Source organism: Pezoporus wallicus, unplaced genomic scaffold (assembly GCF_028554395.1).
Source record: "Pezoporus wallicus isolate ANWC-B61680 ecotype Strahan unplaced genomic scaffold, APGP_CSIRO_Pwel_v1 contig_12129, whole genome shotgun sequence".
Classification (NCBI taxonomy): Eukaryota; Metazoa; Chordata; class Aves; order Psittaciformes; family Psittacidae; genus Pezoporus; species Pezoporus wallicus.
In genome coordinates this window covers 729,644-755,246 of record NW_026642642.1, presented here as the reverse complement: position 1 = coordinate 755,246, position 25,603 = coordinate 729,644, and the positions used below count along the sequence as shown (strand labels likewise).

At 46.6% G+C, this 25,603-nt stretch overlaps 1 protein-coding gene across 1 annotated transcript; it reads left to right on the top strand.

Annotated features, from left to right (window-relative positions):
- Window positions 1-18: 18 nt before the first annotated feature.
- Window positions 19-25,273, top strand: LOC130610971 (myosin-IIIb-like). Its single transcript, XM_057431209.1, has 28 exons — window positions 19-143; window positions 219-284; window positions 369-499; window positions 3,302-3,404; window positions 6,263-6,365; window positions 6,813-6,969; window positions 7,305-7,407; window positions 7,671-7,799; window positions 9,031-9,139; window positions 10,357-10,473; window positions 10,910-11,010; window positions 11,471-11,557; window positions 11,755-11,820; window positions 12,146-12,259; window positions 13,399-13,510; window positions 14,695-14,741; window positions 15,044-15,109; window positions 15,379-15,498; window positions 16,372-16,457; window positions 16,693-16,740; window positions 18,253-18,300; window positions 18,482-18,573; window positions 19,787-19,918; window positions 20,248-20,363; window positions 20,690-20,889; window positions 23,008-23,097; window positions 24,098-24,263; window positions 24,578-25,273. The coding sequence occupies exons 2-28, from the start codon at window positions 246-248 to the stop codon at window positions 24,914-24,916; spliced, it is 3,021 nt and encodes a 1,006-aa protein (XP_057287192.1). The 5' UTR covers window positions 19-143; window positions 219-245; the 3' UTR covers window positions 24,917-25,273.
- Window positions 25,274-25,603: the final 330 nt, after the last annotated feature.

The following is a 25,603-nucleotide window of genomic DNA, read 5'->3' as shown; positions in this document are numbered from 1 at the left end:
GCGCGGGTCGGGGCGGCATGGTGTCCGGCGGGGAGCGGTACCCGGCCGCCGGGTTAGGCGGGGATCTGGCGGCGCTGGCGGAGTTGGACGAGGCGGCGCTGCTGGGCGGGCTGCGGGAGCGGTTCCTGCGGCAGCAGGTCTATGTGAGTGCCGGGGGCCGGGGCGGGGGGCGGCGGCGGCGGCGAGCGCTCGGCTGACGGGCTCTCCCCCTCCGCCAGACCGATGTCGGGGACATCCTCATCGCCATGAACCCCTTCCAGCCGCTGCCGCTGTACGGGAGAGAGGTGAGCCCCCACCGCAGCCCGCCATTGCGGACCCCTGCTGCCTTCCAGCCCCTTTGCCTCATGCCTGCCACCGCTTCCCCGCAGGTCTCCAAGCAGTACCTGTGCCATGAGACCAGCACGCTGCCGCCCCACATTTTCGCCGTGGCCAGCCGGGCTTACCATGCCATGCTGGGCCACCGGGGCAGCGGGCCCCGCAGCCAGTGCATCGTCATCAGGTGAGGGGCAAGCAGGCAGCATGGTGGGCTTGGGGCTCGATGGAGCCAGACCAAGGTGTGAGCTGAGGTTGAGGCCAGTGGTGGCCACCAAGCTCTTACTGGGTTCTCCGCAATGAAGCTGGAGGTGAAGCTCATCTCTGGTGGCACTGGCAGGTCAAAACCGAGTTGTGGTTGAAACGCATCAAACCCGTCCCATTTCCATACAGGAGGTTGCAGATGTGTGACAAACAAAGCTGGCTTCTGTGGAGCAACTCAGCTGCTGATGCTTCTAACGCAGCTGAGTATGCTGGGTTTGCTTCTGGAGAGATGTGTCACTGGAAAGATTTATTAGCTCTGGGGAAATCCATAGGGTGCTCTTTGGCAAAGCAGCTCCCACTGTAACTGCTGTAATAAAGGTCATGCGTAATGAAAAGAAACTGTTTTCCCAAATTGGAGCTTCCCATGTATAACCAAAGAGCAGGAGAACTTAATACAGAAACTTTTTTTGCCCTAAGACCTTTGGGAATCTGGTTAAGGAAAATCTTGTTTTTATGGGCGGTCCTGTGCACTAGAAGGGGAAAAAGTGGGCTCTTGTAGCCAAAGAGCATACCAGTGTCACGAGCATTTCACGCCATGATGTCACTTTTGTTCTGCTGACACTGTGCAGGGCAGGAGATAGCATCAGCTAACAGAGAAAGCCTCAAACATTATCAACCAGCAGAGAAAGCCTCAAACAGCACGGAGAAGAAAGCCTCAAAACGCTAACTGCCTGTTCTGGTTGTTGTAAAGAACAGTTTAAATGTCAGGTCTGTTTAAATGGTAATTGCCAGCTTGTTTGAGTTAATATTCCCTTCTATATATTGGCCTCCTGAGCATTTTGTTAGTATTTTCAGTATGTGTGGTGTGTAAATGACCTGTTGAATGTGATGGGGGGGTTGGGAGCTGACCTCGAGGTCACTTGAGCACCGCTCATTTCCCTTGCCTGCAGGCCATCGGTGCCTGCACTTTCCATGAAGTGCTCTCATGAAGTGGTGGCCGCAGAGTCAGCAGGTAGAAGAGGTGCTTCTGGTAGGGTTTTTAGGGATGGAGAACAGTCATAGTATTTGTCTGGGGAGATGGAAGAGGAGGAACTGTAGCCTGTGGGTGTTTGTCAGCGGTCTGTTTTCCACTGGCAGTTTGAGGTCTCAAGAGATGAGAGTCTGAGCAGCCTGTGCATCTGGCACAGGCTGTGTGTCTTGTCCATCTGTCAACCCTATTAACTGGTTTGCACGTTACTATCACAGAAGTTCATGGTTTTGCTTTCTTGGTGAGTTGTGAAACACTCATTATTGAGATTACCTGGCATGAGCAAAGTTGGGGTGGAGGAGGAAGAGGAAGTCACTCCTGTTAGACCACAGTTCATCAGACAGCAACGGGATGCACCAGGCTCTGCTACTTTTTGTGGTCTCTTTGGTCTCTCCAACTTAGTCTGGGAGGTCAGGAGGGTGTGTTTCAGAGGTAGACATTGAATACAGCTGCTGCCCCCGGGTGACAAATGCTCATTGCAATCAAGTTGTCCTGTGGTGCAAATTCTGCTGTCTCCTCTTGCCTTCCCAACCCCAGTGGAGGTTAATCACAGCCTGGGTATGCTGTGATAAAGTACTGTGGTCTCTTTGAGATTACTTTGCTTTTCTTCACAGCCTGGGACAGTACACACCTGTAGCTGGATAGTGTTTGCAGGACCTGGAGAAGCTGTTGTGCTTGATGAAGACTACAAGGACAAGCTTGAACCATGGAAGTGCTGACTGGTAGTGTTTTTGCAGAAGAAGGAAGTCACTGAAAACAAAAAAACATCTTATACACTGGGCAGAGGCACTGTCTGCATGGCATGTTCTCAACTGGCAAAATGGTCTTATTTTGTTTATGCATATCCAGATGGTGATTGCCTGATCTGTGCTTGACATCAAGTATCCTGTGGTATTTGAGGTATTTAGACACATATTTGATCCCAAGCACGGAGTCACTGGGAACTACAAAGCAGTAAAGCCACACCAGATGCTCAAAGGTCAGATGTAGAAACAGACACCTGCCCTCAAGTATACCTTCAGCATTTCCTCGTGTTGGGGTTGTTTCTGTGCATACATGCTGAGGTTCTCTGCAGGTACAAGTTGTCAGTCAAGGGCACGTTGTCTCACTGACTGTGCATTCCCTCTGCCAGGACAGGGGAAACTGTGCTTTCCAACTGCTGTTGTTTGACTTGGAGGCGGAGGTGCTGGGCACATGTGACAACAGAGTGACGTGCACCACTATGGGTTTGCAGGCAGCTCTGCAGCCGTGTGCCTGCATCTCAGCCAGCTGAACCATGTCAGTGTGTGAAGTGCCTGAGATTTGAGATTGCTGCAGGACCTCAGAGGCAGTACTTGGTTGTGGATATCAGATGGATGGGACGAATGTCATTGAAGAAAGAGGAAGCTGTCAACTCCGCCATATGGGGGAATTAGATGCATGTGATCACTTTTGAAGGAGGTTGCTTTCCAAGAGTTAGATAGTTTTTCCTTAAAGAAGCAGAGAAAATGGTCTGTCAGGTGCCCCCTATTCAAAAGCTTGCGGTATATCTGTATTCCCTTGCAGATGGGAAAAATTTTCCTGGGAAGGGATTAAGACCTTGTGGGACCTGCTGTGTAGAACTGTGGTGTGAGTTTGTACTCACATGTGCAGTTCAGCTGCAAAAGTTGTGGAACTGTTGGATGGGAGAACACTCTGAAGTGATGGGGCAATATAACATAAGGGGCAGAACAACTGCACTTTACAGCTGCCTTGCTTTGCTTTGCTTTTTCTTGGCAGTGGAGAGAGTGGTGCAGGGAAAACAGAGAGTACGAAGTTATTATTGCAGCACGTAATGAACCTATGCAAAGGCAACTCGCAGCTGGAGCAGCAGATCCTTCAGGTAGGTCTGTACAGGTCCATACAGGATGGTGCATGAAGCCACACTGCTGCAAGACAGCTTGTGTTAGGCTCAGGAAGCCTGCTGATGAATCACCGTTGGAAGGCAGGGAACAAAACACGAGGCACATATGAAAATAGTGGGTAAGGATGGTGAAATAGCTGACCACAAATTAGAAGGGTTGGTTGGACAGTAATTCTATTTGCTGGGAATGTAGTGATATCTTAAATGATAGAAAACTATTGCAATTGTTTATCATGTTCTCTGTGACAAGGCATGAGGGGCATTTTTCCAGATGATTTCCTGTTTGAGGCAGAACAAGGACTTCTGTTAGCAAAATTCTTTGTTTAATGGTACACAGGGATCCACACAGCCTTTACTTGGCTATGTATATTTAGTCATGCACATACCTGCTAACTGGCTAAGTTAATCTTTGTCCTTTTCATATACCTTTGCTGGCTGATTTTGAAGCATACTTATCTCTTTGGTCTGATGTATTTCTGCTTGAATTGTTCCCCAAGGAGCTGTGGGGCTTTTTGAACAAATCATAATGATAGATTAAGCAGAATGAGTTCTTGGACTCCTTCATTTTAAAGTCTGTGTTTTCAGGTTTTGAAGTCTGTGTTTTCCCAGGTACAGCCAGGGAGATCTTTCTGTTTGGGGTGGTTAACTTTGGCTGGACACCCTGTGACCAGCAAACACCTCCTCAACTGGACAGGGCAAGAAAAATAAGATAAAAGGCTCAAGGTCAAGAAAATGACAGGTATCTCTCCCAGCAATTACCGTCGCAGGCAAACCAGACGTAACTTAGGAAAAAATAATGTAATAACAATTTAATTTATTGCCAGTTAACATCAGCATTCCCATGCTCAACTTCACTCCCAGTTTCTCTACCTCCTTCCCCTGAACAGCACAGGGGGATGGGAGTGGGGATTGTGGTCAGCCCGTCACACACATCCTGCTGCTTTCTCATCCTCGCACTCATCCCCTGCTCTGGTGTGGGGCCCCTCCCACAGGAGACAGTCCTCCAGGGACTTTTTTAATGTGAGCCCTTCCCATGGGCTGCAGTTCTTCATGAACTGCTCCAGCGTGGGTCCTTTCCATGGGGTACATCCTTCAGGAACAGACTGCTCCAGTGTGGGTCCCTCCATAAGGTGCAGTCCTTCAGGAACAGACTGCTCCAGCGTGGGTCCTTTCCATGGGGTACATCCTTCAGGAACAGACTGCTCCAGTGTGGGTCCCTCCATAAGGTGCAGTCCTTCAGGAACAGACTGCTCCAGCGTGGGCCCTTTCCATGGGGTACATCCTTCAGGAACAGACTGCTCCAGCGTGGGTCCCTTCCATGGGGTACATCCTTCAGGAACAGACTGCTCCAGTGTGGGTCCCTCCATAAGGTGCAGTCCTTCAGGAACAGACTGCTCCAGCATGGGTTCCCTGTGGGGGGACAAGTCCTGTGGCAAACCTGTCCCAGTGTGGGCTCCTGTCTCCCTGGGGCCACAGATCCTACTAGGAGCCTGCGCCAATGTGAGCTACCCATGGAGTCACAGCCTCTTTTGGCCATGCCCCTGCTCCAGTGTGGGCCTCCATGGGCTGCAGGTGTATCTCTGCTCTACCATGGACCTCCATGCGCTGCAGGGGAATCTGCGCTGGTGCCTGGAGCACCTCCTGCCCTCCTTCTGCACTGGTCTCCTCTCTTCTGGCTGCAGTTATGCAGCTGTTTTTCCCCTTCTTAAATATGTTCTCCCAGATGTGCCACCACCATTGCTGATGGGCTCAGCCTTAGCCAGCTGCAGGCCTTGGAGCTGGCTGGTGCTGCCTCTATTGGACATAGTGGAAGCTTCAGGCAGCTTCTCACAGAAGCCACCCTGTAGCATCCCTACTACCAAAACCTTGCCACACAAACTTAGTATGTTTTGCCATACTTTAGGCTCTAGAATGACATACTATTTTACTGTAGTATCATCCACTGTAGGTTCATGGTGAATTCCTGTGCTCTGCTGTGGGAACGTGGCATCAATACACCTGCTGGTCCCACACAGAGTTTGCTTGGGCCACACTGCCCAGCTACTTCTGATCTTCTGCATAGCTATGTTTGCTCAACATTGTGCCTGGAGCTAGCCTGCAATTCTTCAATTGGAAAAACAGTTCACTTCAATCCAGGTGTGCTGCCCTTGGAAAGATTAGAGGTGACAATGAAGAAATAATAGGCATCTGATTTGGTTCCTGTAGGTATATTCAAGAACTATGTTAGCCCTTTTGGGTTACTGTAAAGCTCTGCTCAGCAGGCTGCCCAGCATGTACCCTTGAGGCATTGTTCTTCCACTCAGCAAATATTCCTTGCTCAAATATAGAAAAATTGTCATTTCACTTTGTTTGCATCCAGTTTACCAAGCTGGTCTGATTGTTCTGTTAGGTTCTTTATAATTCACTGTTCTGAGCCTTATGCTGTCTACAAATTTCAGTAGCTAAGTTTTATGCTTACATATACTGAGTGCCATGTTTACCTTGTTAGTTGTTGTAGTTACAGCAGCCAGATTATCTAATGATACCGTGTCAGATGCTTTGTGGAAACCCGTTATACCAGCCTTTTCTTTAAACAAGTAAGTCAGTGATTTTACTGAGATCAAATCAGTCTGATAGTGCTTATTTTCAGTAACCTCGTGCTGCTTAGCTTCTGGAATATTTGCTTCTTTCAGTTCCTTTATCCAGTTATGATAAAATAGGTGCTCTTAAGTCCTCCTGGAGTGGTTCCTATTCCAGCTGAATGCTGGACAGTAAATGCTAGAGTTAAATTTTTCTGGCTGAGTTAAATTGGATCACTTAACTTGAAGAATGATTGTTCTGCTTGCTCATTTGTTTAGGTAAATCCGTTGCTTGAAGCTTTTGGCAATGCCCAGACTGTGGTGAATGACAACAGCAGCCGCTTTGGAAAATACATACAGCTGCGTTTCCGGAAAAATACAGGTAAGTCAAGGCAATTACTAGTCTGGGTGGTGGTTAGGCACTGGAGGGAGAGAACTGAATAGCCAGGGCTGGTGGGGAGTGAAATTTTGACACCCAGTGGGTAGGGCGTGCAGTTAAGAAAAATCTAAGAGCAACCACAGCTGTATTATAAGGCCTGGGTATGGACAGTGTGGGAGTGCAGGAAGGATATGGGGATGACAGTGGAGGGGAAGTATCAGTAATACTCTGCAGTGCCAAGAGCCTTGGTTGCTGCTAAAGGAGGTGAACAGGCATGTGTAAGATGGAGAAGCCCATTTCCAGGGTGCTGGGCAGCCTAGAGGGTGCTGCACATGAGAAAGTTATTTTAGACCATTCCATGCTCCTATCACCAAGTAAGAGATGCGGGACAGCTCAGTCAGCTTCATGTCCCCAAGTGCAGAGTTTACCCTGTTACCTTCCTGTGTGCAGTTCAAGGTGCAAAGCTGAGTGAGTATCTGTTAGAGAAGTCACGGGTAGTGCAACAAGATGCTGGGGAGAGGAATTTCCACATCTTCTACTACATGTTTGCTGGACTTTCTTCGGAGGAAAAGGAGATATATGGCCTGTTGGATCCTTCACTTTACAGGTACTTCAAAAACAGACCCTAGTTACCTCATGATGTGGGGTGGAGGGGAAAGCAGCATAATGGAGCATCTGCTTCTGCCTTATGGCTCTGTCTGTGGAGCCTGGCACAGGTTAACAACTGAGTGGAAGCTGGAGTGGGATCTGAATGGGACCACACAAAGAGATCTTACAGCTCATCATGGAAGCTGGGAGGTCTGGAGTCTCTGCTATATTACCTTGGAAATTTCTTTCCCTTTCATGTGTCCACTGTTGGTAATCTGCTTTGTTTCCTTGGGGTAGGACTGACTTGTTGTCCTGATCATGTGACAGTTTTGTGGGGGATATATGCTTTCTCAGGTACATAAGTGGACAATTTGGTACACAGGACGTAGCTCAGCGCTGGAAGCACAAATACAAAGAGGTGTGCAATGCCCTTGACATGGTGGGCTTCCAGGAACAGGTCAGTTCCAAGGCTCTTTAATTTCCATCTGTGCTTCCTGCAGGCACAGTGTTTCTGGCTGCTGTTTTGAGGCTCAGTCCTATTTCTCTCCTCTCTGGATTTTCCATGTTGCTTCCAAAACCACTTGAGTCTGTCAGCCTTTGTTTAGAGCCTTTTCCCACAGGCTGCCTATGCCTTTTCCTCACCTCTGCAACTTCTGGAGCCTTCATGTTGTATACGTTACACGCTGATAGGTTTTCAGTCACATTTCCCTTATGTTTTAGGAGCAAGTCGACATGCAAGCTGTCTTAGCTGGTGTGTTGTCTCTGGGAAATGTGACCTTCGAGCCTGAGGAAAGCAATGGGTCTGCAAAAGTGAGTGAAGCCTCCCGGGGATGGCTGAAGGCTTCAGCGGTGAGTCACAAGCGGAGCTGACAGAAACCTTATGGATATGATGCTGGTTCTCACTGGCAGTGTGACTGCAGGAGCTGCTTCTGCCAGAGATGGCAGAGGATGTTTCTGCCTCAGTGTGTGAGGGCCCTTGAAGAGCAAGGAAGGCTTTTTTCTAGAAATGCATGCTATAACCTCATGTCTGCATTTGTGTTCACTGTTCACTGTTCATTCCCAAAGAGACAGTTCCCAGCTTCTATTTCTTGTATGTCTAGAACCAGTGTCTTGCATATGGTGATATCATGCTGACTTCATACAAGCTTTTTAAAATCGGATATTCTGTGTTAGTTAGTGTGATGATGCCTTGGAGAAATTCAGGTGTGCAGTATCTGAACTCTAGTGTTTTAAACAGATTTTGTCCAAAGATACTACCTTGACTGCTATAAATTTTGTTGGTTATCCAGAATTAAACTTTCTACTCTTTCACATGACATTATCACAGACGAAAAAGTATATATTCCCCAGGACTATCCCATTTTTATTATATGGGTGGATACATTGTCCTGCTTTGTTAACAACACAGAACAAAAAACATTAATGTTTTTCTGCATTTTCTATGTCTTTTTAATTTGACCTACTTGGAATCCCAGCACCCTCGGCTTTTGGTTTCACTCTCATCTCTTTGCCTGTTTCCCTCCTACGCCATACCTGAAACAACCACCTACATCTGTTCTGCAGCCAACTTTTTCCTTACTTCTTAAAAGTCTGCTCCTTGTTTTTTGCCCACAGGAGGGGAATTCCTGTTAGCACAATCACTGAGGGTTCAGTTGTGTCTTGAGTTACCTTTGTTTCCTGTTTCTTGTGGGTTCTTCGGACTGATGTCTGCTGAAGCTCAGACATCTGAGCATCTCCACAGTCACCTCTGTGTGGTGCTGTTCAGTAAGTCATTAAACCTCTCAGCAGGGGCTGGCAGGGCTCCCAAAGAAGGTGAAAAGTGGCAGCAATGGAAAAGCAAAGCAGAAAGTATTTCAGAGAGAGCACAAGAGTGAGCTTGGTGTCTGCAGGGATAGTGCAGATCTCAGAGCCCGCAACTGACTCCAGTGCTGTGAGATGCTAACAGCAATACTTATTGTATCTTGAATCTTGACTCATGACCCCATTACACAGGGTGTTGGACAGATACAAGGAGCTGCAGTCCCCACAAGTAGTATAAGGGTTTACTGTTGACTGTCCACATTTATTTTCTCTCTCCCAGGGTCAGTTTGGAGTCCAAGAAGATGAACTGTTAAAGTGCCTTATTTGTACAATGTCTGTGACCCGAGGTGAACAGATTCTGCGTTTTCACACCCAGCAGCAGGCAGAAGGTATGGGACATAATGAATTGCAGATGTGCTGGTTAGAAAGACTGACCCGTATCTGATGGAAGGGTATTCCCACACATGTGCAACTTATTTGGAACAAAGATGTCTATCTGTGTCCCTTCATTCCTCTTGCACAGAGACAAGTATGTCAATGTTTATCTATTTAGTCTCCTACTGTCTTGTAGGACCATGAAAGCTGCTTTTGTTTAATCTCCAGGAGACTACAGACATTAAATGTGAAACCAAGCAATTAGCTTTGCTTTCTCCCTCAGTCCAGCCTAGAAGGAAACTGTAGGTATTGGTACAAAAGAGGGGAAGGCTCCTGTTGCAGAGTACTGACAGTGTGCAGAGCTTTAGGTAGCAGATGGAGAAATAACAGAGCTAATAAGGTAGCGCAAAATCAGAGACAGAGGGAGATGAAAGGGGAGTATGTCAAAGTAGCAAGCACAAGGTGTTATATTTTCTTTCAGTGACAAAATAACCAAAGATAATCTGCACAGGAAGGTTCAGTTAAAAAGAAGATTTAAAATATAAGTTTAAAAATCACGAAATCCTAGGATTTCTAGACTATTGCTTAAAATAAATGAAGTTAAAAACTGAAACTGGGGAATTAGTAGTTGTTTCCCAAATGTCTTCTCATGCATCTCTCTACACATACATCTCCCATCATGCAGTAGGTCACATTGACTTGATCTTTCTCTTAGAATGTCAGGAAATGTTCCATCAGTTGTATCCTCCTCTTGCCCACAGCACTGCAAGAGTTGTCAGCTGTGGGCTAAAAAGTAACAGAACCCTTCTATTTTCCAAGTATAACTTGGAGCCTCTTGCTTGGTTTATCAGTGGGGGGATCCATATTCACTAGACCTGCAGAGAGAAAAGCAAGTCTCTTGGTATTCTAAAAAGTGGGTGGACATTTTTGGAAAGGAAATTTTCCATTTCATATTAGATTTTCCGTTTTAGATTAGATCTCACAATTTCCCTGGTACGCAATATCTGATTTTGTAGAAAGATTGTGAGGATCTTGGAATGGAAGAGCTCTTTTTGAGCTTACAGAGGTCAGGGACACTCAGACAGATACCTAATGTTTATCTGATCTTTAAAATAGTTTCATAAACCACTAGATTTTTTTTTCTAGAGGTGGATGTATTGAGCTAGCTTGTGTGCTGTGTTTTCTGCTCTCCTTTGGAGCTCCTCAGTGAGCTGCTGTTCTTTCTGTGCAGATGCTCGGGATTCCATTGCCAAGGTGGCATATGGACGAGTATTTGGCTGGATCGTTTGCAAGATCAATGAGCTGCTGGCTGAGAACGTAGATACTGAGGTGGAACTGGGGGAGATAGGTGAGTTCTGCCTGCCTTGCTCCAGTTGTGTCCTCAGATGTGCATCTCTCAGCCACAATGAGGAAAACACACAATATGAGGTTTTGTAGAGATTGCATGCAGGGATCCATTATCAAAGATGTGATCATATTGGAGATACTAGTCAGTGGCATGAAGTCTGTAGGGCTTTAGCCAGCTCTGAGTGGTTGGTTGGTGCAAAACAACTGTGAGGCTTTAGTTCTGGGGTACTGGCTTTGCAGAGGAGCCAGTGATGCGAGCAGGGCTTCTCTTAACTAGCTCTCCAAGCAGAGTTACGAGAGAGAGGTGCTGCTGGTAACTTGTGTGGGGTTTTCCTGTGCCATAAGAGCTGGGTGATAGGAGATTTAGTTAGGTGTTGAGGTATGCAGATATGAGATGGTCTGCAGGCTTCATGATGTGCTCATCTTCCCTCTTTTAGGCATCTTGGATATTTTTGGGTTTGAAAACTTTGCAGTGAATCGTTTTGAACAGTTTTGCATAAACTTGGCCAATGAGCAGCTGCAGCACTTCTTCAACCATGTAAGTCTAACGTGGATGATCTCACCGTGTGTGGCAGAGAAGGCAGAGCACTGGTCTATCTGGTATATAAAGGAGTGCTTGTGGGAAAAACAGGTCTATTGCCTGTAAGGACAAGAATGGTGTTCAGTGAAGCAGTGTAGAGAGCAGCAATCTTCTCTGCTCTGGCAGGAGATCCACTGAGGCAGGGAAGGAGGAAATAGGAGAGTCAAGCACTGACCAAAAAAAAAGCAAAGCTGGTAGAGAGGGCACACTTACACTCTGAGAAGTGTTCCTGCTTTATTCATGCACCGACATCAGTGAGTGACAGGCTTATGGATGAGCCTGCAGAACAGCAATTCCATCTTGGGCCTCTCATGCCATAGGTGAGAGAGCCACACATCTGTCTTCTGTTCAGGGCAGGAAGAAAGGGCTGTCTAGCCAAGGCTTCTGGGTGCTCCAACCCCTTTTTTCTCTGTTTCAGCACATTTTCCAGCTGGAGCAGGCTGCCTATAAGGAAGAAGATCTGCCTTGGGAGACTATCGCATTCAACAATAACGAACCTACTCTGGTGAGTGAGAGGACTGACAGAAGAGAATTGCTCTACACAGCCAAGAGAGGAATCTTGCTGCTTTTTTCTTTTCTTTTTTTTTCAAATCATGGGAGGCAATACACCTGGGAAGAACCTCTTCAAAGGTGAGGGTGGATGCCCTGTACTGCTTTAGACATGTATAATGTCTAAAGTGTATAATGTCTGCTTTCCCACAGGATCTTCTCCTGGCTAAGCCACTTGGACTCCTGTCCCTTCTGGATGAGCAAAGTGCATTCCCGCAGGTATGCATGAGATAAGGGTCAGAGAAAACAATAGGGGGGGGCATAGCATTAAATATCTGAGTTGCAGAGAGAGCTCTTATGCTGGGGTGTGACTTTAAAGAGCAGGATGAACAGAGGTGTCCTCATGTGTGACTGTTGAGACAGGACAGCCAGATCTGGAACAATCTAATGACATTGGCATTCCTATGAAGAGTTAAGAAGGGACTACATCACAAAACTGTTTCACAGCCAAGGACACTTCCAACACTTTGTTTTCATTCAGTGTGCTTTGATCAGGTCTCTGTTGCAGCCTTACCATTTGATTATGAAATCTGCTTTCTTGCAGGCAACTGATAAAACATTTGTGGATAAACTAAACAGCAGCTTCAAGGGGAACTTACACTTCCAGCCAGGCCGAGGCCATGTTTTGGCCTTCAGCATCATTCACTATGCTGGAAAAGTATGTACTATTTGCAGGAAGAATTCTGTTGTAATGTATGTAGAAGGGGGAATATGTGTGACAAATAAGGCTTTATGTTAAGGAGTGTATGGTCTGACAACAATAGTTGCAGAAGTGATGTGTTCCCAGGGAGCTGCCTTTCTAGGATTCTCTGGGATTTCATTAGAATGTATGGGAATAGAGGACCCCTGAGAGAAGTGGGGCTACCCCTGGGAAGCATTGGTTATTAGAAGAGTCTGTTGTATTCATCACCATTCTATTGGAGCTCTAGTCCTAAAACAGTCCTTTATAAAATAAAAGCCTTGCACCCACTGTACAGCGCCAAAGGACAGTCTAAAGGCTTTACCTTTATCTATTGCACTGTTGAGTTCTACCGCAGCCACTTATATTTTATTGCCAACACTGAGAAACACAGTAAGAGCAGCAAGTAATTAATATTTTGAAAATGGAGGCACTTAATTTATACATTCAGTGGTATCTAAACAGCTTGAGTCCTTGAGGCTTAGGACTACTGCACATTAACCTTACTTCCACAGTTCTGAAAGAATTGGCCCAAGTATGTTGAATTGATTGGAAATAATTTTTGGAGCAGGGGCAGACATGACAATTAAGGTCATTGTAATATGCAATTTAATAATCTAATCTCACCATTGTTGACTAAGTTATTGTGACATTCTTCATTACAAAAATTAATAACTAATACAGAAAGGAGAGTGGGAAGCTGGAGATGAGAAAGGAAGAGAGCAAGAGAAACAAGGGGATGCATGACAACAGGATGGAAGCCTATTCAAAGGGAGGAGGGTGAGAGCAAGGAAAATAATTGAAGCATAAATGAAAAGTAAATGGAACTTCATAGTGAAGGAAAAGAGAACACGAAGAGGCGGATGTCTCAGTGTTATGCTGCACTCCTGTTGTTCTCATGCCTCAGTGCCATCCGCAGCCTTTCGTTCATCAGGATTTGCATCTGAATGGGGTGCATATGCATTTACAAAATTCACTTGTGAGCCAATGTACAGAATTCACTTGCAAGCTACTGTACATTCAGTTTAACAGCTGCTCCGGGCAAGATCTGGAGATGGGCTTTCACAGCAAGCATGTGAGCATTGCTGGCCTTAGTGACTTGCTGCCATTCTTTCTAGGTACAATACACTGCTGAGGGCTTTCTAGAGAAGAACAGAGACACCTTGCCAGCCAATGTCCGTGGACTCTTCATCAACAGCATCACCCCCTTGCTCAGTGTCCTGTTTAAAGGTAAGTCCTTCTGCTATGATAGAGCATCCCACATGAATCAAGGATGATCTTTGTAACAGCTAAATGTGGGAACGAGGCTTGTGTGCTAAGAACATGTTTCACAGCTGGCAGCCTCAGGAAAGCTGCAGAAGTCTTGAAATGGACATGGTCATAGCTTCTAGATGTTCATTGAAAATAGAAGGCAGTAAAGCCACAATGGCTGTAAAGATTATCCTTTTCAAACACATTTTGTTTTCCAGGTAAAACTTGTTGAAAAACTTTGAGGTCATGCATTATTTCTCCCCCACCATTGCACCCCTTTTTTACCAGTTACTGGAAAGCCCTCAGAGTCTCCAAGACTTCTATGAAAGTAAACATTTAAAGAGCAGCAAGGTGGATGCTTCCCTGAAGTTTGTCTGGCTGAACACGGTGCTTTTTGGTGCAGATTTTTGTTTTTCTGTTCATGCCACTTTGTGGTATTTACAAGTAACTGTTTAATTTCTGTTCTCCACTGTGTTTTGCAGCTTTTCTGCTCAGGAGTGTCTTTCTTCATTATCACTTCCATACTGTTACTGAAGATACCTAGTCTAGTCCCAACTCTTTGAAAGCTGGAACCTGTTCTCACGTTAGTTGTCCAGTCCTGGACAGCTGGGTCTAGGTGGACCTGCTTAGCAAAGGGGTTGGCCCAGATGACCTCCACAGGTCCCTTTCAACCTCAGCCATTCTGTGGTTCTGAGACCATTGCACTAAGGGAGGGCAAGACTGTCATTAGATCCTTCAGTAAATTCAACTTCCCTGAATTTTTCATCTTGTCACTGAAATTAGTTTTCAGCTATCTGATTTTATATAACCTGCTGTATTGACTGTGGTAAGTAGGCTTCCTATTTGCTATCTGTACTGTTTTTCTGCCCTACTAGATTCCTCCTGATGATATTCCTTTTGAGGGTCATGAAAGGTTGTTCAATTACCTGATTGCCTTGTCTTCTCTGTGGCAGCAAATAATACTGTCTGCATTGTATTCATACATTTGCATTTTCTTCTCCCTTTCTTTACCTCTTTCCTGGTATTCCCACATGGTGAAACCTAATGCCCTGTTTGTGATTTGGTATTTGTAGGGAGACTTGTGTGTGAAATGAGGTTTTAATGTTTAGACTGGTTGATTGTGAGAAAAGGTACAAAAATAACTACTGTCTCTATTCTTCCAGCCACTATCTCCAGGACGGGGACACTGATGCCTCATGTGAAAGCCAAGGTATTGCACTCCAGATCCACATAGCAATTGATAAATGATGGCATAGTTACCAGACATTTATTATTTGAGAAACTGGCTCAAAATGAGAGCAGACAGAAATTGTTTGAAACTAAGAGCAGATAGCAATCACTCTGTTGTATTTTACTGCGCTTACTGCTTGCTTCTGCTGATGTGTGTAACTTGTATTCCCCCTCCTGAAATCCATTCCCTCTCCTTTCTGCCATCTGCCTTCTAGCAGAGCTCTTTGGGTGGCAATCAAGCATTTGTTGTAGGGGTGCTCTTTTGTTTGGATCTGGTTTCAGGTCAGAGCAGCAGCAGACAACAAGTTCAACAGCACACGAAAACAGTCTGCTGGAGCTCAGTTCCGGGTAAGGTATCACTGCCCTGTAGTTCCCTTTGAGATGAGTGATATTTTTGTCAGACCTTCCAGGCTGCTAAACATAGTTAAAGCATCCAGCATGTGGGCAGGATTTTTTCTGGGTGTGAGGTACAGCTGATCATGATGGGATTGACCATGGGAAAGAGCCTGGAAAACTGCTGTGGGATGGGAAAGCAGCTCTTGCTGCAGGATACTGCACACTGGGCTCCAGCAGCGCTTTGGGTTGCTGCACTGTTGATCTTTCTCTGCCCTCATCAGCATTCTCTGATGGTGCTCATGGAGAGGATGTATTCTGCCAACCCGCATTTTGTGCGCTGTATAAAGCCCAACAGCCAGAAGGAGCCGGGTGTGGTGGACAGCCAGGTGGTGCTGCAGCAGGTGAGGAAAAGCTGTCACCTTTATGGGTACTTCTGCCATATCTTAGAGAGGAGGGCAGACCCCACCAAAAGGCTGCAGAGACAGCGGGAAGCTGAGTCTCACCTTGAAAGAGTAGGCACACTTTTTGTGAATGCAGAGGTTCTGGGTACTTGGTTACTTTTGTGACACAGACTGTTAGGTCCAGATTTTGCTGTCTTAATTCTCTCCCATCTCTTTTTCATGGATGCAGTGAGAACTGCTTGTCAGGCACTAGGACTCACCTTTGCATCTCCTGGATGGGGGTCAGGGAGTACTCTGGAAAAAATGATGCTTCCCAGATGAGCCTGTTCTCACCCATCAGGCAGGGCAACTCTGAATAGGAGCCAAGAAGGAATTGCTTTGATAGGAGCTGAAATATGCTGATATGACTGTCTTTGAATATTGTGTCAGATCTGAGACGCTTTAAATAATACTGAAAGTTACTAGAAGAGTTCAGAAAGCTCTATGAGCCGTTTAACATATACAAGAAAGGGTAGGATTAAAGGCAGGGTCATCCATGCTTCAGGGCACTTCTGTGTCCAGATTTGGGAGTAAAAGGCTGTCCTGTGAGGGATAGAGGCAAAGTAGTGTACCCATGGCTAGAAGGTGAAGTTGTTTAAGTCATTGGTTTTTATGGTTTCCAGCTTTTAACTGAGAGTGGTTAATCATCAGAGTTACAGGATGTGGTAAATTCAGTCTTTAACCAAAGAAACATCTTCAGAAGGAAACTTCTTCAGTTTGAACTAGGGAAGTTTAGGGCTGAATGAAGGCATTTCTGTCTGCAGAGTAACAAGCTGATGACCTGATGACCTGTTTCTGTTTGTTTCTCTGATCCTCTTTGTGGTGCTGCTTCAGCTCCGGTACAATGGATTGCTGGAGACAATCCGTATCCGAAGAGATGGTTTCTCCTGGAGACCTTCATTTGAGGAATTTGCTGAAAGGTTTGTTAAAACCTCTGTCAGTTACTTGCTAGATATTGTTAAGGAAGCAGCCCTAGTAATCAGATATGGGCAAGGAGTGAAACAGCCTTTTCAAAGTTCACGTGCCTGAGATCATGGGTTTGTTTGCAGTAGGAGGCTGAGTGGGAATAACAGTGATTTGTTTGCTGTGGCATGGATCTGCTCAGCACATCAAGGATGTAGCTCTTACCTAGCTGTATTGGTTTGTTTTTCACAGATACGCAATTCTTCTACTTAAACCAGATGTTTCCCTCACAAAAGAAAGGTAAGGACCCTTTCTTTGTTATGTACAATTCAGTTTGTTCTTCAGAGACTATTGCTCTTAGAGTAGCATAGCAAACTGAGTAAAAGGAACAAACTGAGGGTGAGTTTTTGTGGTGATGGGGAGCACATATCCCTAGGCAAGGACAGTTAGTGTTTAAAAAGCATTTGATACCATGATGAATTAAATCTTTCTTGAACTACTGTGTAGAAATTCAATTGCTATAAAGCCTTGCTATCCTGTGGAGTGAGAACTACTAGTGTACTCCATTTAGGGAGTCACAATAACAAGCAAGGCTGTGCAGTGAAATCAATAAGGTGGAGGCCCAGAACAGTTGCCAGGTGCTTCTCCATGCTTTTTTTTTCTGGTGGTCTCATGGGAGAAGACGACGATAAGACAATGCTGAGCAAGCCAGCAGCACTGAGTGTCTCTCAGGCTGGGAAGCATATTTCTGGTCCAAGAATTTTTTTATGTGTGCAGGTATAATATACCCTTAGCACTTTCAGAACCTGACACAGAAATGTCCCTCCAGCTCTACAGTCTTACCCTGTCAGCTTTTTCCTTCATACATCTAGGGCAACAACTCCCCACCTCCTCTTCTCCACTTTCCCAGTCCCTCCTTCCTGCCGTGGTCAACTGTGACTGATAGAACAAAGCATATAATGCTGCCAGCTGAGGGGGATTTTAAAGTCTTTTAAGAAAAGGATTTGAATGTTCTCCTGGAACAGACCTCTCCTGGCAGTAACTCCTTCAGCCTTCACAGTGCTTCCTTGAAGTTACTGATGATTTTGAATTAATAAGAGCTGCAGACTCGAATGAGGTCAAGGGAGAATCTCATAGAGGAGAGGGAGATGATGATAAACAGGCAGTATGGTGTTTTTTCAGACACGAAAATCATAGGATTCGTGTGAGAAAAGAATCACTGTGGATATAGATTGTAGAACAGCGGAAATTGGCTGATTCTGCTTTGCTATGCAAGATATTAGCAGAAAGTGTCACTATGATTTCACAGTCTGGATTGGCAGAAAGAGAGAGGAAGCTGTCTTTATGGTGCAGCTAGAATGCTGCTTTCAGTTCTTAGTGTTGGGGAATCTTTCTGAATGACCCAAATTTTATCACTAGAGTCTGCAAAATGAAACTGGAGTTGAAAAACAGGCTTTCTCCTGGAAGTCTTCTTGTGCTGACCTTGCAACTTTTGTGTGCTGCAAAGAGCTTGGAAACGAAATAAGGAAGAACAGTTCTGAGAATAAAATAGGCTCTGCAGAAGTGCCTGCCAGGGAGCTGAAGGAAATCTGCCTCCGGGCACCCCTTTGCTGATGTTCCCAAATGTGATCCTAGCTGCTCCTCGAGGAGTGCTATGGATTGACAGGCAGTTACTGAATGTGACAGGGGCCAGAGAATGTAATGTAGAATTGTTGAGACGCTTTCTCCCACTTCATGCACCTAAAACCACTGGCTGCATGGTGTTAACTTCAGGTTGAAAAGTATGTATTTCACTTTTTTCTTTTCTTTTAGCTGCTTGGAGATACTGCAAAGTACAGAGCTGACAGGCTGGATATGTGGGTAGGTGTAGATCACTGTTGCTGGGGAAAGGGGGCCTGGCAGAGGCTTTATACATGTAGACTGTTACCTTACCCCTTTCAGGGAGAATTCTACGGCTATAGAAAGGCCTGCAGAAGGATGATGGGTGCAAGCTTAGACTAACAGTGTTTCTCACTGCTTCTTTCTCTCCCCAACTTCACAGAAAGTCACGACTTTTCTTTAAATATTGGCATCAGGAACAGCTGGTAAAGTGTGTGGAGCAACTGGAAAGAGCAGCAATTGTCATACAGAAAGGTGAGAGAAGGGGAGTCCCTCAGCTCTGATGTAGACCCGGGGCAAAGAAAAACTTTTCCAGTCCATGCTCCACCCTTGCACCTTTCCAGATAACAGAAAGGCAGGCCAAGCACCATCTCCGTGTCAAGGCCCTGTGCAGTCAGAGTGCTTATTGCAGATGCCCACCTCCTCAGTACTCATCCTCAACTTGAGGGAACCATCAGACAGCATGAGCCTTGGAAAGGCAAAGCATGTGCCCAGGACAGCTGGGCTGCTCAGGGCAAGTGTATGATTTGTCTACGTCCCAAGATCTGGCTAACTGTCCTCTGGAGTGAGGGTTTGTTTGTGAGTGGTGTTGAACTGAGGAGTGGGAAAAGATGGTGAGTGAAGCTGATCTCATTCCTGCTTATAGAAACAGGCAGAAGGGGATGAAGTTTTGGGTTGCTTTGGGTTGGTTTTTTTCCTTCCTTTCCAGGTAGCATCTTGTCTGGTAGCCTCTTTCTCCAGTGCATGCACTGTAGGCAGTTTGGTACTTCCCTCTGCAGAGGTTCTGAGAGGACTGTGCTCCCAGGAGAAGGCTGTGATCCTGCCTGGTCTCTCTGTTGTACTTCTATATGGGTTATTGCACTGCTGAAGCATCTGAGCAGCTTCCAGCTATGCACCATATAGTATGACAAACATCAGACCGTCACATGCTGTGCCTTGTTCTCATCAGTGAGGAAGATGTGTGGGTAGCGGGAAATGAGAGGATGCTGCTTTAAGGTTCATGTGCTTTAGAACCTGGTAGAGTATGTGGAATATTGCAATGTCCGTAATGATCCTAATGAACCCGTGGTGGCTGTTTATGGACAAGGTTTTCCTGTGGGCTGACATCAAGGAAATCCTGTCACCTTCATAGTGTCTGGAGGGTACCAGGGAGGTTGATGGATAACAGAGATCCTGTGTTAGCTATTTAGTGTCTTGGGATTAGAGATGAGAGCTCAGATCTGAAATCTGATTTCTTTAAATCCATAATCTGGCAGTTTAGAGAGTAGAAGACAGTTCTCACATGGTTTTGACTGCCTGCTCACAGTAGTTTTCATTGCTCTTTAGTAATGTGATTCAAGTGTTGAGGGCTTTGCACAGGGTGAAAAGGAGTATCACCTGATGTGCTTCCCCCAGGGAGTGACAAAGGCATGAACAGCTTTTGGTTTGTTTGGTTTTTTTTTTCTAACCACAGTTTTTCTCTGAACAGCTTTCAGGGGATTCAGGTGCAGGAAGAGTTACCTAAAAGTGGTGGCTGAGCTGAGAGCTAAGGCACAGCTGCTACAGGAAGAGGAAGAGAGAAAAAGAAGCTGGCAGCTGGCCCTGGAAGCAAAGACCCAGAGTGAGTTGCTCCCTCTCCTGCTGCCCCATGCATGGCCACTCGTGCAATGGTCACCTTGAAGTGCTCTAAGCTTCAGGTTATGATGGCCTGTCCTCGGCTCTCCTGGAGCTGGGGCTCCAATGATGTGGTGGGAGTGAGGTGCCAGTGTTTCTGCCATTTGAAAGTGTATGTTCTCCGTGGGGAGCAAAAACAGCGTGGTGAAGGTCATTTGCCAAGCTGTGTCTCCCACCTACTCCATGCAGCAGAGCCTGTCCATATCCTGGGCACATGGAGATGGATCTCATGCATCATGGAACTAGTTTTCATCAACTTCTTTCCTCTTGTTGCAGAAAGAATCTCCTTTCCAGTCCCCAAGCCAAGAAAGAGGTGCCCTCAGTCTTGTCCCCATTATTCTGATAATCCACCACAGCCACCAGTGCCACGGCCACGCAGCAAACTAACAGAGGTAGTGATACTGGCTCTGCTTGGGGCTCCTTAGCCAAGTGTGCTGGTTCCCTGCTCCTTCCACCTTCTGCATGCACATGTTCTCCTGCATGAACCCCAGGAGAAGAAGTCCCATTCTTGTTATAAGACATGAAAGTTCTTTCCTGCTGTGGTTAGTTAAAAAGTGTGGTCAGGACCTTTGAGGAACTGAAAGCAACGTTTTGTAGTTTGCAGCTGCTCTTGTCTTCAGGGACTTGAGAATGAGATCACTACTAAAGTGATCCTGTCAGAGGTCCCCTGCCCTTGACCTTGCTTTCATGGCCATTTTCCCTGTCTCCCCACTTTCAGTCCACTCCTTTTGATAACTTCTTGGGCCCTTCCTCACCTCGACCAGTTCTGGGGACAGAGGGAAAGATTGGAGAAGAGGCAAAAATGAGGGAACTCAAGAGAGGAGCAACTCTCCGCTGGTTCAAAGAGACACAGGCCCAGAAGGTCATGCAGGATGATGGAGCCTTTCCAAGCTGGCTGCATGGGATGATCAGCCGGAGGTGAGCACTCTGGACACAGTGGCTGCAGTTTGGGCTGTGGCATGCAGGCAGAAGCTGCTGTGTCCTTAGGAAGACTGCATAGGTTGGATTTGCCAGAATTTGCCTCCTTAAAGAGTAGGAGTGAGCTGCTTAACTTTTCACTTTCAGGCTGTGAGCTTCAAAGAGAAGCTTGGAGCTCCCAGTCACAAGATGCAGATGCTGAAATTTTACATGGGCCCAGGGAAAGATTGTGGAAACTCATAGGAAATAAGTGCCCTGTGGGTTCCTAAATACAGATCCCATGCAAGGAAGGGAAGCTTGGAAAATACTTGAAGAGGAAACACACACATGAAATTTACCCTATAAATTAACCTCTCAGTTTAGGTCAGAAGGAGACGTGAGTTGATAGCCAGAGAATACAGAATTCAGTGTACAGGGCAGGTTGGGTGGGGCTTGGAGCAATCTGATCTAGTGGAAGGTGTCCATCCCTGTGGAGGGGGTTGGAACTAAATGCATCATCTTTAAGGTCCCTTCCAACCTAAACCGTTCCATGACTCTATGGAAAAAAGTATTAATAAGGGCTTTAGTGAGTAATCAATAACAAGATTCCTCCAAAGCCCCCAGATATGGGAAAATTAAAGGGTTTTTTTTTTGGTACCTTTGCCCATCTAAGAAGGGTGCAGCATAGGTAGAATTTATCCCCTTAGGCAGAGAGAGACATCCACAAAGCCCTACTTTCCTATGGAGTTGTTTACAAGGCTGTGAACTCTCAAGCTTTTTTTGGAAAACCTTTATTTAAATGCTTGAAGTTTTCTACCTGTGTGGTTATGCCTCACACTTCACTCTCTTGGCTGAACCAAGGACTACTTTCCAAGCAGTGTGATAATCAGAGAAATGCTGGTTATGCCAGTGATTGGGTAGGAGCAAGGCAGTGGGGTTTGATAGACATCAGAATTTCTGGCCACAGTCTCCCCTGTATGCAGCCTCCCCCTATGCAGCACTAATCTGTAGTGCTGCCTACCTGCTAACTACCAGCGTCCCTTAGTTGGTGGGCCTTGTGTGGGGACATTGCTGCCAAGGGTGCCTGTCATTCGGACACCCTTAGTATCTTAGCATCTTGTTCCAGTTTTTAACTTTTTTCTGTTAAAGCTACAAGTCTCCTTGATTCTTACTAGATCATGATTTACTGGATTTTTTCAGCTTATCAGTATGAACATTACTTGAAGACTATGCTAGTCATAGCAGGTCAGCTGAATAAAGGACAGTACAGTAGCTGAAAAGTGCCTGGTTGATGCATTTTTATCTTTTTTAAGATAATTATCAAGGCTTCTGCTTGCGTTAATGCGTTTTGTCTGCAGATCCAAGAATGCAGGAGAAAAACAAGTGCCTGGAAGACAAAACTGTCTGAATTCAAATATAGGCTAGCTATGAGCACTTCACGATGAAGGACATAGCAGATACTTCAAAAAATATTGAAGATTAGATATGTTCTAAGTGGTGCTTGCTGTTGCTGGATTTAAGTCTCCATACAGCAGTGTAAGCTCAGCCTCATGTAGCAAAGCAGCCAGAGCAATCCCAAATTGCACTGGAGATTTGCAGTCACTTTTAGCCTGAAGCAAGGCACATGGCAAGCACAAAGCTGTGCTTTATTGGGCAGAGAGGGGGAAGACCTCCTTCCAGCAGGAAGTTTTAGAGAGCCAAAGTGGTGTAATCCAAGTTGTTGGTTTTCCAAGGCACTGGACTTACCTTGCACTGAGCATCACTACCCCACAGCATCCTGACTTCTTTTGTCATCCCTGGAGCACAGGAAATACACATGTGCACAGCCTTATCATCCCAGTGATGCTTTGTAATGTGCTCTGTTGCTGTTGCAGTAGTCAGACTGCTGGAACAGGTTTGGAGCAGCCCTGCTTGGAGAGGCTTTGGCTGAGACTAATGTGCCTTCTCAGCCTGCTGCTGCCTTCCAGCATCACCAAGTCTGAGGAAATCTAGGAACCTCTTCCAAACTAGGAGCATGGCTGGCAGATGGTGACCTCTGTTGATTGGGAGCACCACCATGGTGACATGGGAGATAGGATGGGAATCCCTGCACAGAGGCAGCTGCTCCCTGTCTGCTGAGAATATCTTTTCTGCTTCCAGGGAAGCTGAAAACCTGCTGATTGGAAAACCTTTGGGTTGCTTCCTTGTTCGGATCAGCCAGAGCCGACCAGGCTACACCCTGACATACAGGTAGGTGGTGAGCCTTGCACAGAAGGCTGAGGGGAGACCTTGGCACACCCTACAACTACTTGGAAGGAGGTTGTAGTGAGGTGAGGGTCAGTCTCTTCTCCCAGGTAACAAATGACAGGACAAGAGGAAATGTCCTCAAGTTGCTCCAGGGGAGGTTTAGATTGGATATTAGGAAAAAATCTCTTAATGAAAGGGCTGTCAAGCATTGGAACAAGCTGCCCAGGGCAGTGGTAGCATCACCATTCCTGGACGCATTTAAAGACATGTAGATGTGGCACATAGGGACATGGTATAGTGGTGGACTTGGCAATGCTGGGTTAACGAGTGGACTCAATCTTAAAGGTCTTTTCTGATCTAAATGATTCTATGAAACTGAGCTGTGCATGCCTGGGGGAGATTACCTCCACTGCAGAGGAATACAGTGAGGATGGTGCTCAGGCTCTCCTGTTGTGAGTGCCTCAGACAATTTGGAGTAGCAGACAAATGCTGTGGAGTCTGCCTCTTTCCAGAAACTAGATCTGTGGGGTGGGGTGCTGTGACTCCAAGGACACAGTCGTGTTTAGGCTGTGCTGTATGGCTGAGTGGGCATACCAGGTTGGAAGAAGCTTTGATTGAAGCAGAGAAGATGAGTCTAGAGCAGGGCCTGAGGAGAGGCAATCGGAGTGATACAAGAGCATGGCCTTCGTACAGCCTCAGGCAAGGTCTAAGGCAGAGTTCTAATATGGGCAACAGGCATGGGAGGCAATAGTCTGCTGGGGTTTGGATCTGTCTGCTGTGGGTTTCCTGTCACTGACTTTGGGGGAGTTACCATTCCTCCAGCCCCTACTAACACAGCCTGTGACACTCCAGCACAGTGCATTTCCTGCACTTCTGTGATATTTATTACTGTGACTCCTGATCACATCTGGCGTCTTGAGACAACAAGTGCAGAGAAGAATAACTGGGTCCTGGATAGACATGGTCCCCTGCCATGCTTATTTCTGTCTGTCCATCTTCCCAGGGGCGAGAACCGCTGCAGACACTACCTGATTGAGATGCAGCCCAATACACGCTATGTCATCCTGGGGGAAGACCAGGCTCATGCCTCGCTCACCGAGCTGGTTCGGTATCACCAGGCTGTGGGCATCCAGCCCTTCATGGAAAAACTGACTGTTCCCTGTGGCCAGGTGAATGCTGAGGATCTGCAGCTGGAAAATGGGGCATGGACTGTGCCCTGAGCAAATAGAGTCACTGCAGCAGCATCTCTTTTTTGTGCTCCCATTGTGAGGTTCCCATTCTGGCCGAGTGGCTTGACCTCTTCTGCATGGACCAGGAAACACTGGGGCACTGGGGACTCCTGGAGTGGGGGAGAGGCTCTGGAGGGTGGATATATCCTCTGAATGTCAGCAGTGGGCACAGCTGGGTATTCTTCTTGGTTGTGCTGTTTGTGGGGTGTGGAGGGTATGCAAACCACTGTTGAATTCACTCTTCCTTCCCTCAGAAAAGTAGTGAGAGTTTGGATCATGAAGATCTGGAGTCCCCGCCACTGATTGAAACAGCAGCCAAGAGGGAGACCCCTCCAGAGGAGCAGCCCTGCCCTTCCAGGTCTTCTACCAGCATACCTGGATCAGTGGCAGCTCTCAAAAGCATGTGGCTCAGGAGGACTAAGAATTGGCCAAAACAGCAGAGCTTTGACAAGAGCAGGACAAAGCCAAGCTTAGGCAAGGAGAAAGCCAGCGAACGAGCCCTCCCTCGCCTTCACTCTTCCATACAGCTGGTGATGCAGGAAATCCAGCAGGTGAGCAGGGGCATATCCTCTGCCAAGCCTTGGCACCCATAGCCACCTGGGCATCTGGAGCTGCCTTACCCATGGGCAGGAGAGAGGAGGCTTCCACAAGTAGTGCTTGGTTTCCCAGCTCCTGGGTCACAGGTTTTACTTGGGGATCTTGTGATCAAGGCACTGTTCATTGAAAGTAACAGGCTGGGGGAGACCCTGGGGGAGGCTCACTGAGATGTCCAAAGAAAAGTGCACAAGGGAATGTGATGTGGCCAGCATGCCAGTCACTGCTTCCCTGATGCTTTCTCTTTGCTTCTCACTGCAGTTGTCTTCCTCTTCCTTGAACACATCTGTGCGGAAGCGCAATAGAGCTGTTTGCATGGAGGTTGGAGAGCCTAAGTGACACGGTAAGAGGAAACAGCACATGGGAGGGCAGACGGCAGTTGCAGCTTCCCTGGGAAACAGAGGAGCAAAGGGGTTCTTCCCTTCCTGCTCCACCTGGAGCATCTTTTGGCCACCAGCTACTTGGAAATAGAGCAGGAATAATAAAGGGCAGCAGCCAGCTTCCATTCTGGGGCTGCAAAGAGACCAGGGAAGACGGAAAACGTAAGGTTGGGTTCCCAGCACCTGTGGTGCACGGTGTGCTTGCAGTACAGTAATGAGCCTGCTGGAGGGAGCTCACCCTTTGTTAAGAGGCCTGGGACTGGAAGAACAAGTAATATCAGAAGGCCTACTGCACACTACAATAGT

Coding starts and splice junctions, on each gene's coding strand:
- LOC130610971 (XM_057431209.1), top strand. CDS start 246: ATGAACCCCTTCCAGCCGCTGCCGCTGTACGGGAGAGAG. Junction 6,970..7,304: donor TTGGATCCTTCACTTTACAG/GTACTTCAAAAA, acceptor ATGCTTTCTCAG/GTACATAAGTGGACAATTTG. Junction 13,511..14,694: donor GCTCAGTGTCCTGTTTAAAG/GTAAGTCCTTCT, acceptor CTATTCTTCCAG/CCACTATCTCCAGGACGGGG.